Source organism: Prunus dulcis, chromosome 1 (genome assembly GCF_902201215.1).
Source record: "Prunus dulcis chromosome 1, ALMONDv2, whole genome shotgun sequence".
Classification (NCBI taxonomy): Eukaryota; Viridiplantae; Streptophyta; class Magnoliopsida; order Rosales; family Rosaceae; genus Prunus; species Prunus dulcis.
This window is the reverse complement of record NC_047650.1, coordinates 9,406,272-9,422,029: the sequence shown is the minus strand read 5'-3', so window position 1 is coordinate 9,422,029 and position 15,758 is coordinate 9,406,272. Positions and strand designations below refer to the sequence as shown.

The 15,758-nt window shown below is 36.3% G+C and overlaps 1 protein-coding gene, 1 non-coding gene and 1 pseudogene across 3 annotated transcripts; 1 reads left to right on the top strand and 2 right to left on the bottom strand.

Annotated features, from left to right (window-relative positions):
* Positions 1-2,003: 2,003 nt before the first annotated feature.
* Positions 2,004-6,760, bottom strand: LOC117637674 (annotated as a pseudogene).
* LOC117616938 lies at positions 5,990-6,185 on the bottom strand. Its single transcript, XR_004584275.1, has one exon. It is a non-coding gene; the product is annotated as a U2 spliceosomal RNA (small nuclear RNA).
* A 5,140-nt stretch (positions 6,761-11,900) lies between the features above and the next one.
* On the top strand, positions 11,901-15,294 carry LOC117615841 (acidic leucine-rich nuclear phosphoprotein 32-related protein 1-like). Of its 2 annotated transcripts, XM_034345008.1 has the most exons (3): positions 11,901-12,501; positions 13,688-13,974; positions 15,024-15,294. In XM_034345008.1, the coding sequence occupies exons 1-2, from the start codon at positions 12,121-12,123 to the stop codon at positions 13,925-13,927; spliced, it is 621 nt and encodes a 206-aa protein (XP_034200899.1). In that variant the 5' UTR covers positions 11,901-12,120; the 3' UTR covers positions 13,928-13,974; positions 15,024-15,294. The 2 variants fall into 2 exon arrangements, with proteins under 2 accessions (XP_034200899.1, XP_034200898.1); XM_034345007.1 differs by lacking the exon at positions 15,024-15,294 and having other exon boundaries at positions 11,902-12,501; positions 13,688-14,464.
* The last annotated feature ends 464 nt before the right edge of the window (positions 15,295-15,758 follow it).

Sequence of the window (15,758 nt, the reverse complement as noted above, 5' to 3'; positions counted from 1 at the left end):
AAATTTTTAACCAAAAAAAAAAAAGAATTTGTTTTTGTTTTCAAACATAGTGTAGTTTTATGCTTCTTGTTTAATTGTGCAGTTAGGCTTTCCTTCATGTTACTAAGACGGATACATGATAAATTGAACCTGAGGATTGCAGCATCATTTTCAATCCTGCCAGTTGCAGACTTGTGGCACAACTGATTTCTTTTTCCTCTTATTTTTGCCTTTATATATGCTCCCTTGTACTCTTTCCTTGCTCTTTGGATTTCCTGACAAAAAGGGGGAGAGATTATTGTGAAATTATAATAAAAAGGGGGAGAGATTGTGTTGTATAATTAAGGGGGAGTAGTGTTGTAATTTTGCCTTGAATTACATTTCTTCTCCCACATGCTTCACTGGTTTTGTTGTTTCATAATGTGCAGGGATTCAGAGCCTTGAGTTTAGAGTAGGATTTCATTTGTTGAATCCCATGCAATTTCCTTTGAGTTGTAATAGGTGTTTTGTCTAGGAAATGCCAAAGGGGGAGATTGTTAGTATGAAAATTGTATTGTCATTTCCTAGACTCTAGCATAGGTTGGGAATTAGTGTGTGAACTTGTTTTTCTGGAAGCTTTGGCGCAACACATTCATTCTGGATCTTTGAAGTATGACGTGATCGATATGAGAAACTGAGGTCAGGTAAATCATGACATAATCATGCATTCATTATAGGATTCCTAGTTGGAGTTATTTTCAATCAAGTATTTTCATGTTAATCCTATTTTTATTAGGATTAGATTTTTTATCTTGAGATTACTTTCCATAGTTAAACTCTATTTTGATTTAAGTTAAAATATTATATTGATACCTAATTGGTCTCTTTGATAAAGATTGTTATCTTGAATAACAATCCTTGCATAAGTTGACGAATTGATTAGTATTAGTGGTCTTAATGTTTTTTGACGTTTTTCATCCTGTGCCCATTTTGAATCACAACAAATAGTCATAGTTGAATAGGTTTAGTGTGTGTTCATATTGCATCAGGTTTAGGAGTCTTAATTGAAGTGAGTTTGGTACTCATGGGATGTCATCTGACTAGACATAGGAAGCCTTGAATAAAACAAGGATGCCTCTCCTTGGTTGTTTGACGGCTTTTGATATTTTGTGTGGAGCATATAGAATTCTGAGGAAAAAGCTGTTGTGTATTCATTTTGAGATAAATCATCAAGTGTTTAATGTTTACTTGGTGATTTATCAAACACTTTAATCATTCATATTGCATTCATATGCATGTCGATGACTCATATGGTAGAGAGCACCAAGATCGTTGTGGCGGTCTTTCTCTTGTGAGCTTGAATCGATCGTGACCAGTATCGGATTCAATATAAGGAGAGTTGGAAGAACTCTGGCGAGCTTGAAGCAATCGTGACCAGTATTGCATTCAACATAAGGAGTGTCGAAGATCATCCTGTGACAGAAGTTGAGTTACGAAGAAGTCTGTAAACATTATCTAGAATGAGTCTAGGATAAGTGTGTGAGTACTTCTTGTAATCATCGTTCTATAGTGGATTTGAGTTGGACTGAGGAGTCCCGTGGATTTTCCCCAGAGATATCCTACAGGTATTTTCAGATTATCAAATTAGTCTATAGTAATTTGAATGTATTAACATCATTATGTAAATGATAACGATGAAATAAAGTAAGGCTCCAATTGGAGGGAGGAGTTCAAAATATGTGGATGTAATACATGCGTGTCAAGATTTGGACAATCAAAAAAGGAAGAAAACAAATGGATTTCATATAATTCCTCGGATATAGTTGTTTCAAATTCATTTCAAAAGTATCGCATCTACTTATTTCAAATATATTTAATCTAATGCGGTTCTTGTTTTTTTAGCAAATTTAGCCTTATTGTCAAACTCAAATCCTTTTGAATCCCTCCATCCAAATGGAGCTTAAGGATTTTAGATACTGAAATGATTTATTGATTTACCAAGAAAACTAACATAGTTAAACAAACCAACAACAACAAGAAACATATCAAGACAATGTCCTGGCAATTGCTGCGGCTGTAACATCAAGGAGAGCTTTGTTGTTATCTACCAAAGGAGAGCTGCTTGAAAAACCACTTTCACATGAATCTGCTTCGTGGCAATATCATTCATGCCTTGCTCTGCCGACTTAGAATCACCTTGAGTGAAAGCTTGACTGCCTTGTGGGACATCATTTTGTAAAACCTCATTGTATATTTTGACGCAAGAGTAAGGCTTGATCTCCTGGGCACTGCTTAAGCAGCTTGTCGGCTTTGTTCAGAGCACCGGTTGCCTTGTCCTTAACTGCATCAACCATGATGAGGCCTAAACCTTTGACATCTGCACCGGTGCTTCGAGGGTCTGAGTTAATAGTAGAGACACAAACATCATAATTGGGTGTTTGTTTGCACGTTTTGTCAATGAGACCGGCATCCATTGGCAAGTAAACCCTGCATTGGCTTGCCGGAAATAGGGAAACTTGAATGAGAAATATGAGTGCTAGAGAGATTAAATTCTTGGGAGATTCACTATTATACCAAATATAGGAGCCCAAATTTTTAAAAACAAAACCTACATGAAATGGACTTTAGAAACACATCCAAAGTCCATTTACAACATAACAAAAAGGCTTTTAACTTCTTTTAAATTATAAAACTGTCATTGATTTCTTAAAACAAACCTAACCCCAAAATCTCATAAAAAAACCCAAAACACTCAATAAGGCATCAAAGTAATTTAATAATCAAAATTAAATTCAATAGGGTCAGCTTTTAGTTTTTGGATTTTTTTTGGGTTTGTTTATAGAAATTAAATTGTGTAGGGTTTATTTATAATTTTAGTGCTAAAAATGGGTATAGTTAGACAAACAAGTTTAATGAGACACTAAATTCTGTTAGAATTTTAAAAATGTTTTCAAATTTTAACCGTTTTGATTGATTTAATTATTTTGACTGTTTTATTTTATTTATTGTGGAGGTTATACATATTTAATTTTCATGTATTATTTCTATATTGAATGCCTTGATTTTCTGGTTTAATGTGGTGAATGTTACATGTTCTTGGATGCCTATAAAAGGCCACTCCTCATTCACATTTGATATACTATCATAATATCACATACCACAATTAGCATCACAGTCTGATTCTCTTCTCTTCTACCTTTTATACTTTCTCTACTTATATTATTATTTTTGGGCAACGGTTCTGTGACATGGAGACCTACATCTGACTATGAACGTGCTCATAGCGGACATTGAGCCTGTGTATTGGGGGTCGTATCTTGAAGTCTTGTAGACCTTCAGTACCTGCACGTAGGGAGGCTACAAAGGCTTTAGGACAGTGTCTTTGACGTGCTTCACCATACCAGACTTGCTTTCATAATCTTAATTTATTTTACCTTTATTTACCTATTATTTGTTTATTTAGTTTTACTTCACTTTAAAAGACTTTCCAATTTGTTTTATATATTATTTATATTATAAAGGGTTTTGCATTTGGTTTATATGGAAAGAGGAAAACTATAATTTTTATAACAAATACTTTATCTTTGCAGGAAAAAAGGGGTTTGAGAAGTTGGTTGATGCATGTGTTGGGAGAAGTAAATTTACCTGTAGGATGACTAAGAATGCCTCTGGGGAAAATCCACGAAACTCTTCAATCCAAAACAAATCCACTAGAATAATGATTACAAGAAGTACTCACACACTTATCATAGACACATTCTAGATAATGTTTACCGACTTCTTCGTAACTCAACTTCTGTCACGGGATGATCTTTCGAGACTCCTTATGTTGAACGCAATACTGGTCACAATTGCTTCAAACTCGTCGAAGTTCTTCCAACTCTCTTTATGTTGAATCCGATACTAGTCACGATCGATTCAAGCTCATTGGAGAAAAACCAACATAACGGTCTTGGTGCCCTCAATCATATGAGTCACCGAATAATGCAAATGAATGCAATATAAATTATAAAAGTGTTTGATAAATCACGAAGTAAACATGGAACACTTGATGACTTATCTCAAATAAAAACGCAGCTTTCCAAAGTTTTATGGACAGAATACATGATCGTGAAAGCTCCGAAAAACAAAGAAGACAAATGTCTTATTTTATAGACTTTTTCTTTAAAAGAAAGAAAACACGTCGAAAACCAAATCTCTAATTTCTATGGCTTGACAAAAAATCATGAAAGTATTTTTTCTATTCTAAAGATTAGTCACGTGTAGTCCAACTAATAGGAAATGAGATATTTAAGACAGGAAGATTTTAATCAATCACAATATCAAATGAATCCTTATATGCCTAGTCAACCATTAAGGGTATCTTGACTCCTTGATATTTTGATATGATTGAAACATGATTTCCAAGCAACCAAAATGTAATAGAAAATCAAAGGGATGTTAAAACAAGAAAGTAGGAGAATTAAATTGATTTGGGCCAAAATTGCTTAAAAAGAAAACACTCCTAAATCAACTTCAATTCACTTTTAAAAGCAGTAAATCAATAAAACATGATTGAATCATCCTTTAAAACAATCCCCTAATATACATGCATGATAATGACATCACTTACACTTGAATCAAATACCTTTCACGTGTCAAATTACATTTGTACCATAACTGACCGAGCAACTAGCTAGGCTAGATCATTCGAGTGCCATGCTTTGAGAGGTCATCACCTTAGCCAAAGAAGCATCACCACAAATCACAACTCTAAGCAAAGCAAGAGGAGTCCCACATCGGAAAACTACAAGAGATGGAGACTCCCCCTCACCTATAAAAGAAGACTACTCTTTCCTTAGAAGGGGGACTGGCTCTTGGGGACTCTCTCTCTTCTGGATCCATCTCTAGGCTGAGCCTCTCACTTGTTATCTTTATATTTGGGTCTAACCCCCTTGTACAAATGTAAACAAACATTATCATAATGAGAACAGCCTTCTCCGTGGACGTAGCCCATTATTCGGGTGAACCACGTATATCTTGTCTTCTATATGTTTATCGTTTGCCCAAATCCTCACACACTTGGTGAAGGTCCTCACCTTCATCAATCATCCATCACATCTCATCACTAAGTTGAACTAAACCTTGGCCGGGCCATTTTGAGCATCAACAAAACCACAAGTTTGTGTTTCGAGAATTGCTGAGCTGCGTCAATCCTGCCAGCGTCAATTATATCCTTGGACTTTATGAAAGCACGTTTACAGCCTATGCTAGAGTTTATGCTAGTATCTAAGAAATGCCAACATAAATTCGTACTAACAAGAAGGTTGTTGAAATGGAGAGAAACTGAAGAATGTTGCACATCTGCTAAGGTCTTTATATTATGAGTAGTGGTTATGAAACTTGATTGTCTTACCAATAATGATGCATTAATTGCTTTCTACACAGAAGGTAAAAAATATTTCTGCAGGTGAAGTCGTTACCATAATAATGCAATGCATATCTGGCATGCTTCCCAAACCTGCTGCCTAGACAAACAATGGTGAGTCAAGAAATTTTTGAGATCGATTCTCTTCAGATTAGTTCAACTTTAGACTAACTCAGGTTATTAGAAAAGATTTACCTAAGTACATGTCCGTCTTACTTCTAATTAGGGTGGCTCTTGTTGCAATTTTCCAATCGTTCGAATAAAATTTCACCGCTTCTTATAAAAATTAAAAAAAGACCCGCTGCTTAGACGAAATCTACCATATATAAACCATATGGTTAAATTTCTTTTTGTAGGAGACAAAAGACATGGCACATATATTAAGAGTTAACACGCCGACAGAAAGGCCGTTAATCGGGGAAAAGTAATCTTATAAAATGATTTGCATTACAATTTACAACTATAAACAAAATGACCAGAATTTCATGGCCTACGGGGAGTCTATCAACCTTAATTTTTGGAATTTGCATTACAACGTTAATTTTTAAGGGGCTTGGGCTGGGCAACGATTTAAATTATGAACAACACTTTGGGCAAGGCCATAAAAAGCTTAGACTCGATTTGGTGGGGTGCGCCAGGCCCATGCAATAGTGCAACGCTTGGGCGACGCTTGAGAGCTCCAATAGCAAGCTACTGTGGTGAGCTCTCCCCCTAAAGAAATTAATTTAATATCGTGTGGACCATTGACCCACGTATCAGATATTAAACTGATAAGAACAGATACTACACTTGATCTTAGCCAAAAGGCCGAGAAAGGTATGCTTATTCTTGTTTTGGGCTGACTATTTTATACATAGCTCCGGTCTCCTCCTTTCATCAACTGGTCGATGTGGGACAATGGGAGTGGATGTGGGACAATGGGATTGTCAATTACCCTGTCTTGAAGAAATCTTTGCTGTCTTTGTGCTTCAATGCAAGTACATCCAAAGCCTCTCCTCCACAAACTTATTATCATCATAGGTATAAATCATTTTAGAAACTGAACCAATTTATTGATTTGCTAAGGTGCTACAAATGAAAGAAATATAGATAATCAACCTCATTGGCAACATCATTCATGCCCTGCTCTGCCTCGTGGGACATCGGCTTGTGAAACTACTGCATTGTACTTGTCCTTGCAAGAGGTTAAGGATGGCTTATTATAATTAATGTGGTGATAATTCTTAACATAATTTGGTTTGATCTTTATATATATATATATATATATATATATCAAGCCAACGTCTCTGCAATTGCTGCAGCTACAGTCCCAGCATCATGGGCAGCTTGGTTGAAATCCCTCAGAAGGTTAGTTAGAGGAGCCTGAAAATTGGTCATCACACAAATCAGCCTCATGGGCAGTGTCCTTCAAGCGGTCTTCGGCAGCCTCATGATCACCATTCGTTAAAGCTTCAGAGGCTTGTGAAACATCCTCTTCTATAACATAACACGGTTGTAGCTCTCAGTGTAAGAGGTTAGCGAGCCTTGTTGCCCTCCTGGGGGGGTTCTGCTTAAGGGCGCTTCCAACGGTGCCCCCTAGCCCCCGCAACAGGGGACCCAAGTCCCAATTTGTAGTTTCAGCGGGCTTCTACAGCCCTGGCAGCACATGGGTCCCATCAAACTAGGTCATCCCAAAGGCAAGAACAGCCTGAGTTTGTTGACGTCAACAACGAAATTTTTTATTAAAAAAACTAAACATTTCAGATTTTTTTAAAAAAATAATTAGTCATATTCTTCACTTCCCACACCAAAACTCTATACAAATTCATCTCCTCATATCTCATATGAATAGTGATTGCTATGGCAATGGGTGGAAACACCACAAGCCTTTTGCAAGAGCTGTCACTAGTCACGTGAATAGTAACAACCCTTGCCTTGCCATGTGCCATGGCAAATGGGTGAAAGTGCTCTAAGTAGCTCATTGATTGACACAAAAAGTGAGAGAACAAATTGTCATGAGCATATCAGTGTCTTGACTCAAGGCATATATTATCTGGTAGCTTAATGTTTTGTGAAAATTGATTGTATGTTCTATATTAGCTTAAGCAATATTCTTCTCTTCTAATGCTTATCCTTCTTTTCAACACAAATCTAACTTAAATGTGAACAAAAGTGTTTCACCTTTGTATATGTTTTAACGCAGTTTTCTCTTGTAAGGGGTTTGGGTTTGGGTTTGTAAAAAGCATTTACCCTTGTGTCCAAGGTCTTTTATGCTCAATTCCCAATCCAATATCGCTTATATCAAAAACATAATTTTACCTTCACTCTGATAGTGCATGAATCTCATCTTCATTTCTAACACCTATCCGATAAGGATGTAAATAACCAACATAGACCCCAAAGGCAAAGGGCTAAGAGCAACTCCACCCATTTGTCCTTTGCCATGGCAAGGGGGGTTAGGGCAGCCACACTTGCAAAAAGCAAAGTGTGTTTCCACCCATTGCCATGGCAACCACTATTCACATGAGATATGAGGAGAGGAATTTGTATAGAGTTTTGGTGTGGAAAGTGAAAAATATGACTAAGTATTTATTTTTAAAAAAATTCTGAAAAGTTTAGTATTTTTTTGAACTTTTTTAGATTTTTAAAAATTATTTTTTTGTTGCTAACGTCATCGTTGACGTCAGCAAACCCAGGTTAGACTGAGAGCTGGTTTTGCCTGAGGGCCAACCCAGGCTTGTGGAGCCCACCCACAGCCCGTGCAACATTTGTTCGCTGGAAGGCTGTTTTGGGCCAAACCTCCCCTTTGCCCGGGCACGCTGGAGTTGCTCTAAAGGACAAACCCACGACCAAATCATACAATGGTCACAATAGCTCAAAAGCCCGAGTAAAATTACTAGTGGATCATCAAGGTGATCCAAATGGATCCACTTTCAGGTTTTTCTTTGAATTTTGAAAGTAAAGTTAATCTTTAGCATTAGCCAAGACGTAAAAATCAACTTTGATACTGTCTCTCGCAAAAATCTTCAAGCGTCTCGCAAAAAGAAACTTGAAAATAAAGATGATCACATAGACGACTGTGTTTGTTATATAATTGACTGATCATCTAAATTTTTGTTGCACTCGAGGGTATGGCCTATCTCAAAAAACAAAAAACAAAAAACGACGTTGCAATTCTCCTAGCGGTAACACGCCGACAGAAAGGCCATTAATTGGGGAAAAGTGTTCTTCTTTTCTTGTGGCGATTGCAGCTTTGGTGGTTTGCGTTACAACTTTAAAGAAAACTCATCATTGGACTTATTAACAACGAAGAATATTAATAATTTCTAAAGTAGCTAATTAAACATGTCAAAATAGGATTTAAACCTTGATGCTTGTCTTAGTTTGATGAATAAACTTATAAACCATCCCAAAACGAAAAAATGTGACATCAATTCATAAACAAATGCGTTAAAACAAAATGAAGTCGAAAATCAACTCAACCCATCATCATAAAATTGTATGATCAAATTAATTTCGCCCACTAATTAACCCAACAGATTATGCTAACATATTCACAATCTACATATTTATATATATTATCCTTTTTTTTTATAAAAAAAAATTGAAGAAAATGATATGGATCAGAGGGTACAACCGCAGAAGACAAAGAAGAAGCAAAGCATAGCAGCCAAGACCAAGGACTCTACCACAGTTATCAAGGTCCACAGCACATCATCAAGTATTGAGAAACGCGGCCATCTGAAACTCTGCAAATTCAAGTTCAAGCTCCAACCAGAAGTGAAGTAGGAGAAGTCGAATATTTCCGCCCACCGGAATATTCCTGCCGAAGGCATGGAGAACTCAAAGTCCAGCCAGCGGAAAGCAGAAGAGTACCACGTTGCTGCAGGGCACAGGATGATATATATATATATATGATCTGTGTGTTGTGTTCCTTCCTTGAATCTTTTTCTTTTATTTTCTCCTTCTTTTTTGTTGACGGAGCAGAGGTTTCTAGCATAACATAAAAGGTAGACTTGGCGGAGGAATAGTAAGTGGGATTTATTAGGCATTTATGTACCAAATCCACGTGTTCCAGCTATGATTAATTTGACCCTGCCAATTGGGTGGTGGTCGAGTACTTTGAATGGATGACGTGAGGCATGGAGTAATTCATGCGGGGACGATTCCTCATTTGTCAATTTAAAACATACAGTGACACAGATTCTACTGTATGCACTAAATATGGTCCTTTTATATTTCATACCTAGAATGGAATATATGATAGACACGAGTAAAAGTCGAATTCTTTTTGTGAATATAGACGAAGTGAATAATCACTTTTAAATTATAAGTTCTTATAAAATTTATCCGTAATTACAACACACACACGGCAATATATTAACACATAGTAGTAAACTTGGCATTTCGGGAACTTTCAGCACATTATTATTATTGTTATTTGGGTCAAAGTTTAGAGAAAAATATGTTCTTAGTTTCTTGTTGTTGAGACATTAGAGGTTGGATTGTGGGAGAGAGGAGAGCAATTAGGTTAAATCAAGATATAATTGGATATATCTATGGATAGATAGGCATGCAATCCAAACAGAACAGTAGTTTTATGTTTGAAGGGAAGGTGATCATGAAACGCTATCAGGTATTGTCGTTTCTTCGACTCGTGACTCATGAGACGATGATGAGAGCCATCCCAGCTGACTTTTAGGTGAATATATCTCCAATGTTTTATTATTTTATTTATTTAATATATAAAATAGGAATTTTGTAATGAGCTGTTAGTATCGTGTTGGTTTATTCTATTGTTTTACCTATCCAACAACCATTTGAACCATACCCTGTCATTCTCAATCTCAACTGTATACTCTTTTTTTTTTTTGTCATTTTCCTTTTCTGACAATGAAATTTGAAAATTCCTCCTAATGGGTTTGAATGGACGGGGGACAATTTTGCATGTTTTTCCCACTCCAGGAAAGTGTGGGGTTTCTTGTTTTTTAAGAAAAAATCAAAACCCAACACAGCACCTTACCTTCCAAAATCAAATCACAACACTATACAGAGTGAAATCACCAAAGAAAAAACCCGAAGGGCCCGTAATCGAAGACCCTTCGAATTTTGATTGTAACAAATCTTTTTAAGAAAATACAAGTTTATTGAGTTTTTAGAATTTCGGTGTTTTGAGTTTGAAAATTTTGGTATATTATGGTTATTTTAAATTTAGGGTTCTCTATGTGACTGTCACTATAATAACAAAAGCATCAAGGAAGTAAGATTTTGGCCATGTTCCATAGAACTGCCAGACTTTGCCTGCTATTAATGTACTTGATTTTGCAAGCTAGTTAAAGACACCAGCATGTGCCTCGTAGGGCCTGTGTGTCCGTAAGACGTAAACAAAAAGGTTAGGCGATATCACAAAAGTTTGCCAATAGACCAAAAGGTCAATAAAGGAATAAATATTTATGGTATGAGTAGCAATGTGCGTGGTATAAACCATATCACAAAAGTTTACTACTTTTTTCTTATTTAAGGAAGAGATACACTTTTTCCTAAATATGGTATACACGCGATATAGTATAAAATTAAATGATTATAAATTATTAGAATCTATAAAGACGGAATTCAGAATAAGGTGTAAAAAGACGGGTATTTTGTCATAGCAAACTAGCATATCCCATATATAAAGAGAGGAGAGACTTCAATTAATGATTTTTTTTTGTATACAATGCGAAGAGATTAAAATAAGTTGAACTTCTTGAGAATGAAACTCCATGTCTAATCCTATGAGATGGAAATGGAAGATGTTCATTCCCATGTTTGGGAACGCTGGAAAATGAGGATCAGGAAATGTCACTTTCTTCAATTCCCATGTTTGATTTGTGCAGTATTGGGAATGAAAAGTTGCTGAGGTTTCAAATAATATCATTTTTCATTTATTAAAAATTAAGAATAAAAAGTGGTAGTTGAAATTTTAAATAAGGGTAAATTAGTCCAAAATAACTACACTAAGAAGAGCCAAGGGTATAAAATTCCCCAACATGGGAAGTTTAGAACCAATAGTCAGGTATTACATTCTCAATACTCAGTTGTGCATTTACCAAACATAAAATGTAATTTTATACTCATTCCTGAACAAGCCCTGACTTAGATTAACATTAGTTTTTAACTATGATTGCAAAAGAAATACACGAAATTACCAAAAAAGTTTTAACATTGTGAAAGAAAGTTTTGATTAATATTGAGTTGTTTTTTTATGAGCTCCACCCTAGCAAAACAGAAAAAAAAAAATAATAATAAAAATATAGGGGCCCACAGCATAATAATCCCCCTCAGAAAACGATGGGCCAGATATTTTGGTTTTTAAACTTTTGATTGATAGCCTCGATCAGGAACGATTAAATAGCTTGCCTCAGAAGTGAGCCTAGCCCAAAACATATGGGCCCAAAATCTGGAGAACACGAAAAGAAACCCTAACCCTAGAGACCTCGAGCACGCCCTCCTTGCACGTGACAATCAGCTGACTACAAACGAATATGAAGCGCCGCAGGAAACCCCATAAACACAAAAGTACAAATTGGCTTACAAGGGCCGTCCGATTTATGGCCACGTCACCTATCCGCGTGAACCCGCGTTTCAGCGGCTGAGATCACTGGTTGCAGAGCTACTGGTAGAGCGAACCAAGAAGCTCCTCTCTCGTCCCTCTCTCTCTCATCCAAATCCCAATTCGTTTTCCAGACAAAAACCAAGAGATTTTCTCTAGGAAGTTGTGTGAGGTTTGTTTAGAGATGAAGTTTATGGAGGAAGTTGTGGAGGAAAACGAAGTTAAGCCTTTGACTGCTGAGCAATTGGAGCAATATGAGTCGGATTCTGAGTCTGAGTTAGATGACAGCCTAGGCGACGAAGAAGAGGATGGTGATGATGATGACGAGGACGATGACGACGACGACGATGTGGACGAAGACGACGACGACGATGAGGATGAAGACGAGGACGATGACGACGATGTGCAGGAGGTCGTACAGTCCTCTGGAGGTCCTCCAGTTCAGTCGGTCGATGACGAAGACGATGAGGATGAAGACGACGAAGAAGGTGAAGGAGGTGATGATGATGATGACGGCGAGGGAGACGATGACGACGACGACGACGAGGGCGAGGCTGAAGAGGAGGTAATAAGCTCTAACTCTTTCTTATTTTCGTTTTTTCAAATTAAAAAAAATTATTATTTTTTCTTCTGGTTTTTTGTTTAAATTCATCAGATCTGGTATTTTTTGTATGTATTTTGTTCTGTTTATGTGGATAGATGTTATTTGATCTGATTTCGCCAGTAGCCTGCTCTTGAAATTTAATTTGAGGAATTTTTATTCTGTTTATTTTTTCTTTCTCAAGGTTAAAGTTTGTTTTCCCCTAATTTTGTAGATTCCAAAGATTTTTCTCAGATCTGTTTTTCTGAATTTCTAGCAAACAATATTGGCCCTGTTTGTAGTCAATCGCTTCATGACTTTGTCAACAGAGAACTATTTATTATATTTGTGGTTCATTTGCAGTCCATAGTTATAGTCTTTGCCTAAAGACTAGACATTTAATTAATTTCTGGTTTTCTTTTATTTTTTATTTTCGGGAATAAATTGAATGGTAGTATTATCACAGATCTTGAAGCTTTTCCATCTAGTTTATTATTTATGCATTTAAATTTTGAATTATCTCCTGTAAGAATCTTTCTCTGTTGCTATGATAGAGAAATCCTGCATTCAGATTCTCCTCCTTGCGTTTAATACTTTGGCCTGTGACTAATGGTTATGGCTAAGGTTTTGGACTTTTGGTTTTTTGCGTTAAGCTTTAATTTTTTTCTTTTCATGTCTCATACAACTTTTGAAATTATCTTTATGAATTTGCTTTTCTCTGTTTCTTCTGTAAATTTGGCAGTTCGTTTATTGCGGCTTTTGGTGCTTTTACTTTTGGCTTGTTTAAATTGGGAAGCTCCTTGCAGCCCGTACCCTTTGTTGACTAAAATACTGAAATGTTTCAGTATTTTACCTCTGGTTTCCTAAATGATATCTTTTTGTAAACGCTGCTTTCTGAGAAGTTTTGCGGTAAAGTTTTTAAGTTTTCAGAGAAATTAATCCCCGATCCGAGTTTGAAACTGACAGTCTGATGGAATTGACAGCTTGGTTAATTTGAAGAATATGAGTTTCAATTCTCCTTTGTTTGAATGAAAATTTGTCTTTTCGCCTCCCACATGGTTCTCTTGTTTGACAGTACCATTTTTCATTTCATGATATGCATCTGTTTCTGTGATTTTAATGGTACCTGCTGTCGGTTAGACCATAGCTAACATCTTTTGAAACTATACAGGATGATATAGGAACGGAGTACCTCGTCCGGCCAGTAGGGCGTGCAGAGGATGAGGAAGATGCGAGCGATTTTGAGCCAGAAGAGAATGGAGAAGATGAAGATGTGGACGAAGAAGAAGATGAGGACGACGATGCCGGCGGGAAGGTGGAGGCTCCTCCAAAGAGAAAGAGATCATCAGATAAGGATGATTCAGATGGTGATGATGGTGGAGAGGATGATGAGAGACCCTCCAAGCGATAGGGCAGGGCCCCTTGTCCTTGGTTTGAGGACTGACCATTAACAAATAGGTCAATCTCCCTCCTCACTCACTCTCTTAAACTCATGTCCTGTTTGTAGAAAGAAGGATACGATGCGTCCTGAATTCTGTGCTACCCTTTTTTTTTTTGGTTGCTGTAGTATCATTGTCATGGTCAGTATATTTCTTAGGGTTTACAATATTTTGTTAATGCTTAGTTATGTCAGTCAGTGAATTGTGTGGTGGTGGTGGTGGTAGTGGTAGTGGTAGGGCATTTGAAAGAGGTGGTTTTAGAAGTTATGTAAGTTTAAGGAACTTGGTTAAGGCTTGTAGCTTTAAATACTCTCTCTCCCTCGCTCTCATTTGCTAGGTTGTTCATTTGCAGATTTCCTTAGGTAGGACCCCCTTCCTTTTGCTCTTAATTTTTGGTTGGTTGAATTGAAACTTGGAAGGTTTGGTAAAATCTTATCTCTTGATATATTATGGAAGAAGCATCAATCCGCATCTTCCCATCATCTATTAATATTTTCCTTTTTATTTTATTGTATTTATTTGCTGGGTGTGGTAGTTAATAGCTTTTTGTCAGAGGTTTGAAATCTACGTGCATTCAATGAATATTTGTGTAAATTCAATTCACCCCCTTCAATTGAATATTTGTGTAAATTCAATTCACCCCCTTCAATTGATTGTACTTAAAAAGAAAAAAAAAATTGGTCGGAAACTTCAAAAAAGTTACTGTGAAATAATAATTGAAAATTATAATACCCAACGAATCGGGATGGTGCAATTGAGTGAAAGAGACGAATGCCCTTAGAAAAAAAAAAAGCAATAGGTTAATAAATGAATGATGGGCCGACGATTATGAGTGTTCAGTGTATGTTGATATCAGTTAGCTTTTTTTTTTTTTGTTTTAAATTGAGAAAATAACTGGAATTGCAGACAAATAGTTTCAAGTTTGAATTTTTACGACATGGTAGTGTATATGTGAGAGAAACTTCGCTTATATTAAAGTTTAATTCATTAAAGTTTTCCTTTTCGTTAGTTTAGACTTAAATTTGTGTCAATGAATAATTAGTGATGATATGACCCATTTTTATTTAGGTCTCGTCAAAGCAGATGGGTAGTCGGGGAGTGATGGGACGACACTGATGATGAATAATAGGAACAAACATGGACTACATTTAGAGCCGTGGACAAGTTGGGCCTAGTCTTAAAGTATATCATTCGGTTGGATCCGATAATATGACGCAAGCTCTTCAATTCAAAGTATGCCGACAACAATTTTATCAGGCCATCCTTTTCCACAGAGAAAAGGCTTTAAAAAGAAGGCAAATTATATGTAAAAATACCCGAAGACGGCAAACGCAGGAGAAAATTTCAGTTAAAGTGAAATAACATTGTTTTGCTTTTTTTGTTCAATAATATTATGTCACATGGAAGTGTTATTACGTTGTTATAATATTATTAATTGGAAATAACAAAATAGTGTTATTCCAGTGACATTAAAGTTTTTCTCCAAATACAGAGTGCTTACACTATCTCCAATGGAAAATATGATGAGTAAGTGTGTTAAAAACGAATTCTATGTATTTTAATGTGTTGGAAATGAATTTTGATTTATGTAAAGTTGGAACCGGTTTCGGTTCAGTTTGTTGACTTTTTTGGTCAACCTAATTTTTTTCTGGTTTTTTTTTTCACCGGTTCGGTTCGGTGTTTCGGTTTTCAGGTCCCGATGCCCCCCCCTCCTTTTTTTTTTTTTTTTTTGAGGTCTTTTCCTATTGAAAGGGGCGATAGCATATTAAACTCACACACACAACACGGATGCTAGGACTTGAA

Coding starts and splice junctions, on each gene's coding strand:
- LOC117615841 (XM_034345008.1), top strand. CDS start 12,121: ATGAAGTTTATGGAGGAAGTTGTGGAGGAAAACGAAGTTAAGCCTTTG. Junction 12,502..13,687: donor AGGGCGAGGCTGAAGAGGAG/GTAATAAGCTCT, acceptor GAAACTATACAG/GATGATATAGGAACGGAGTA.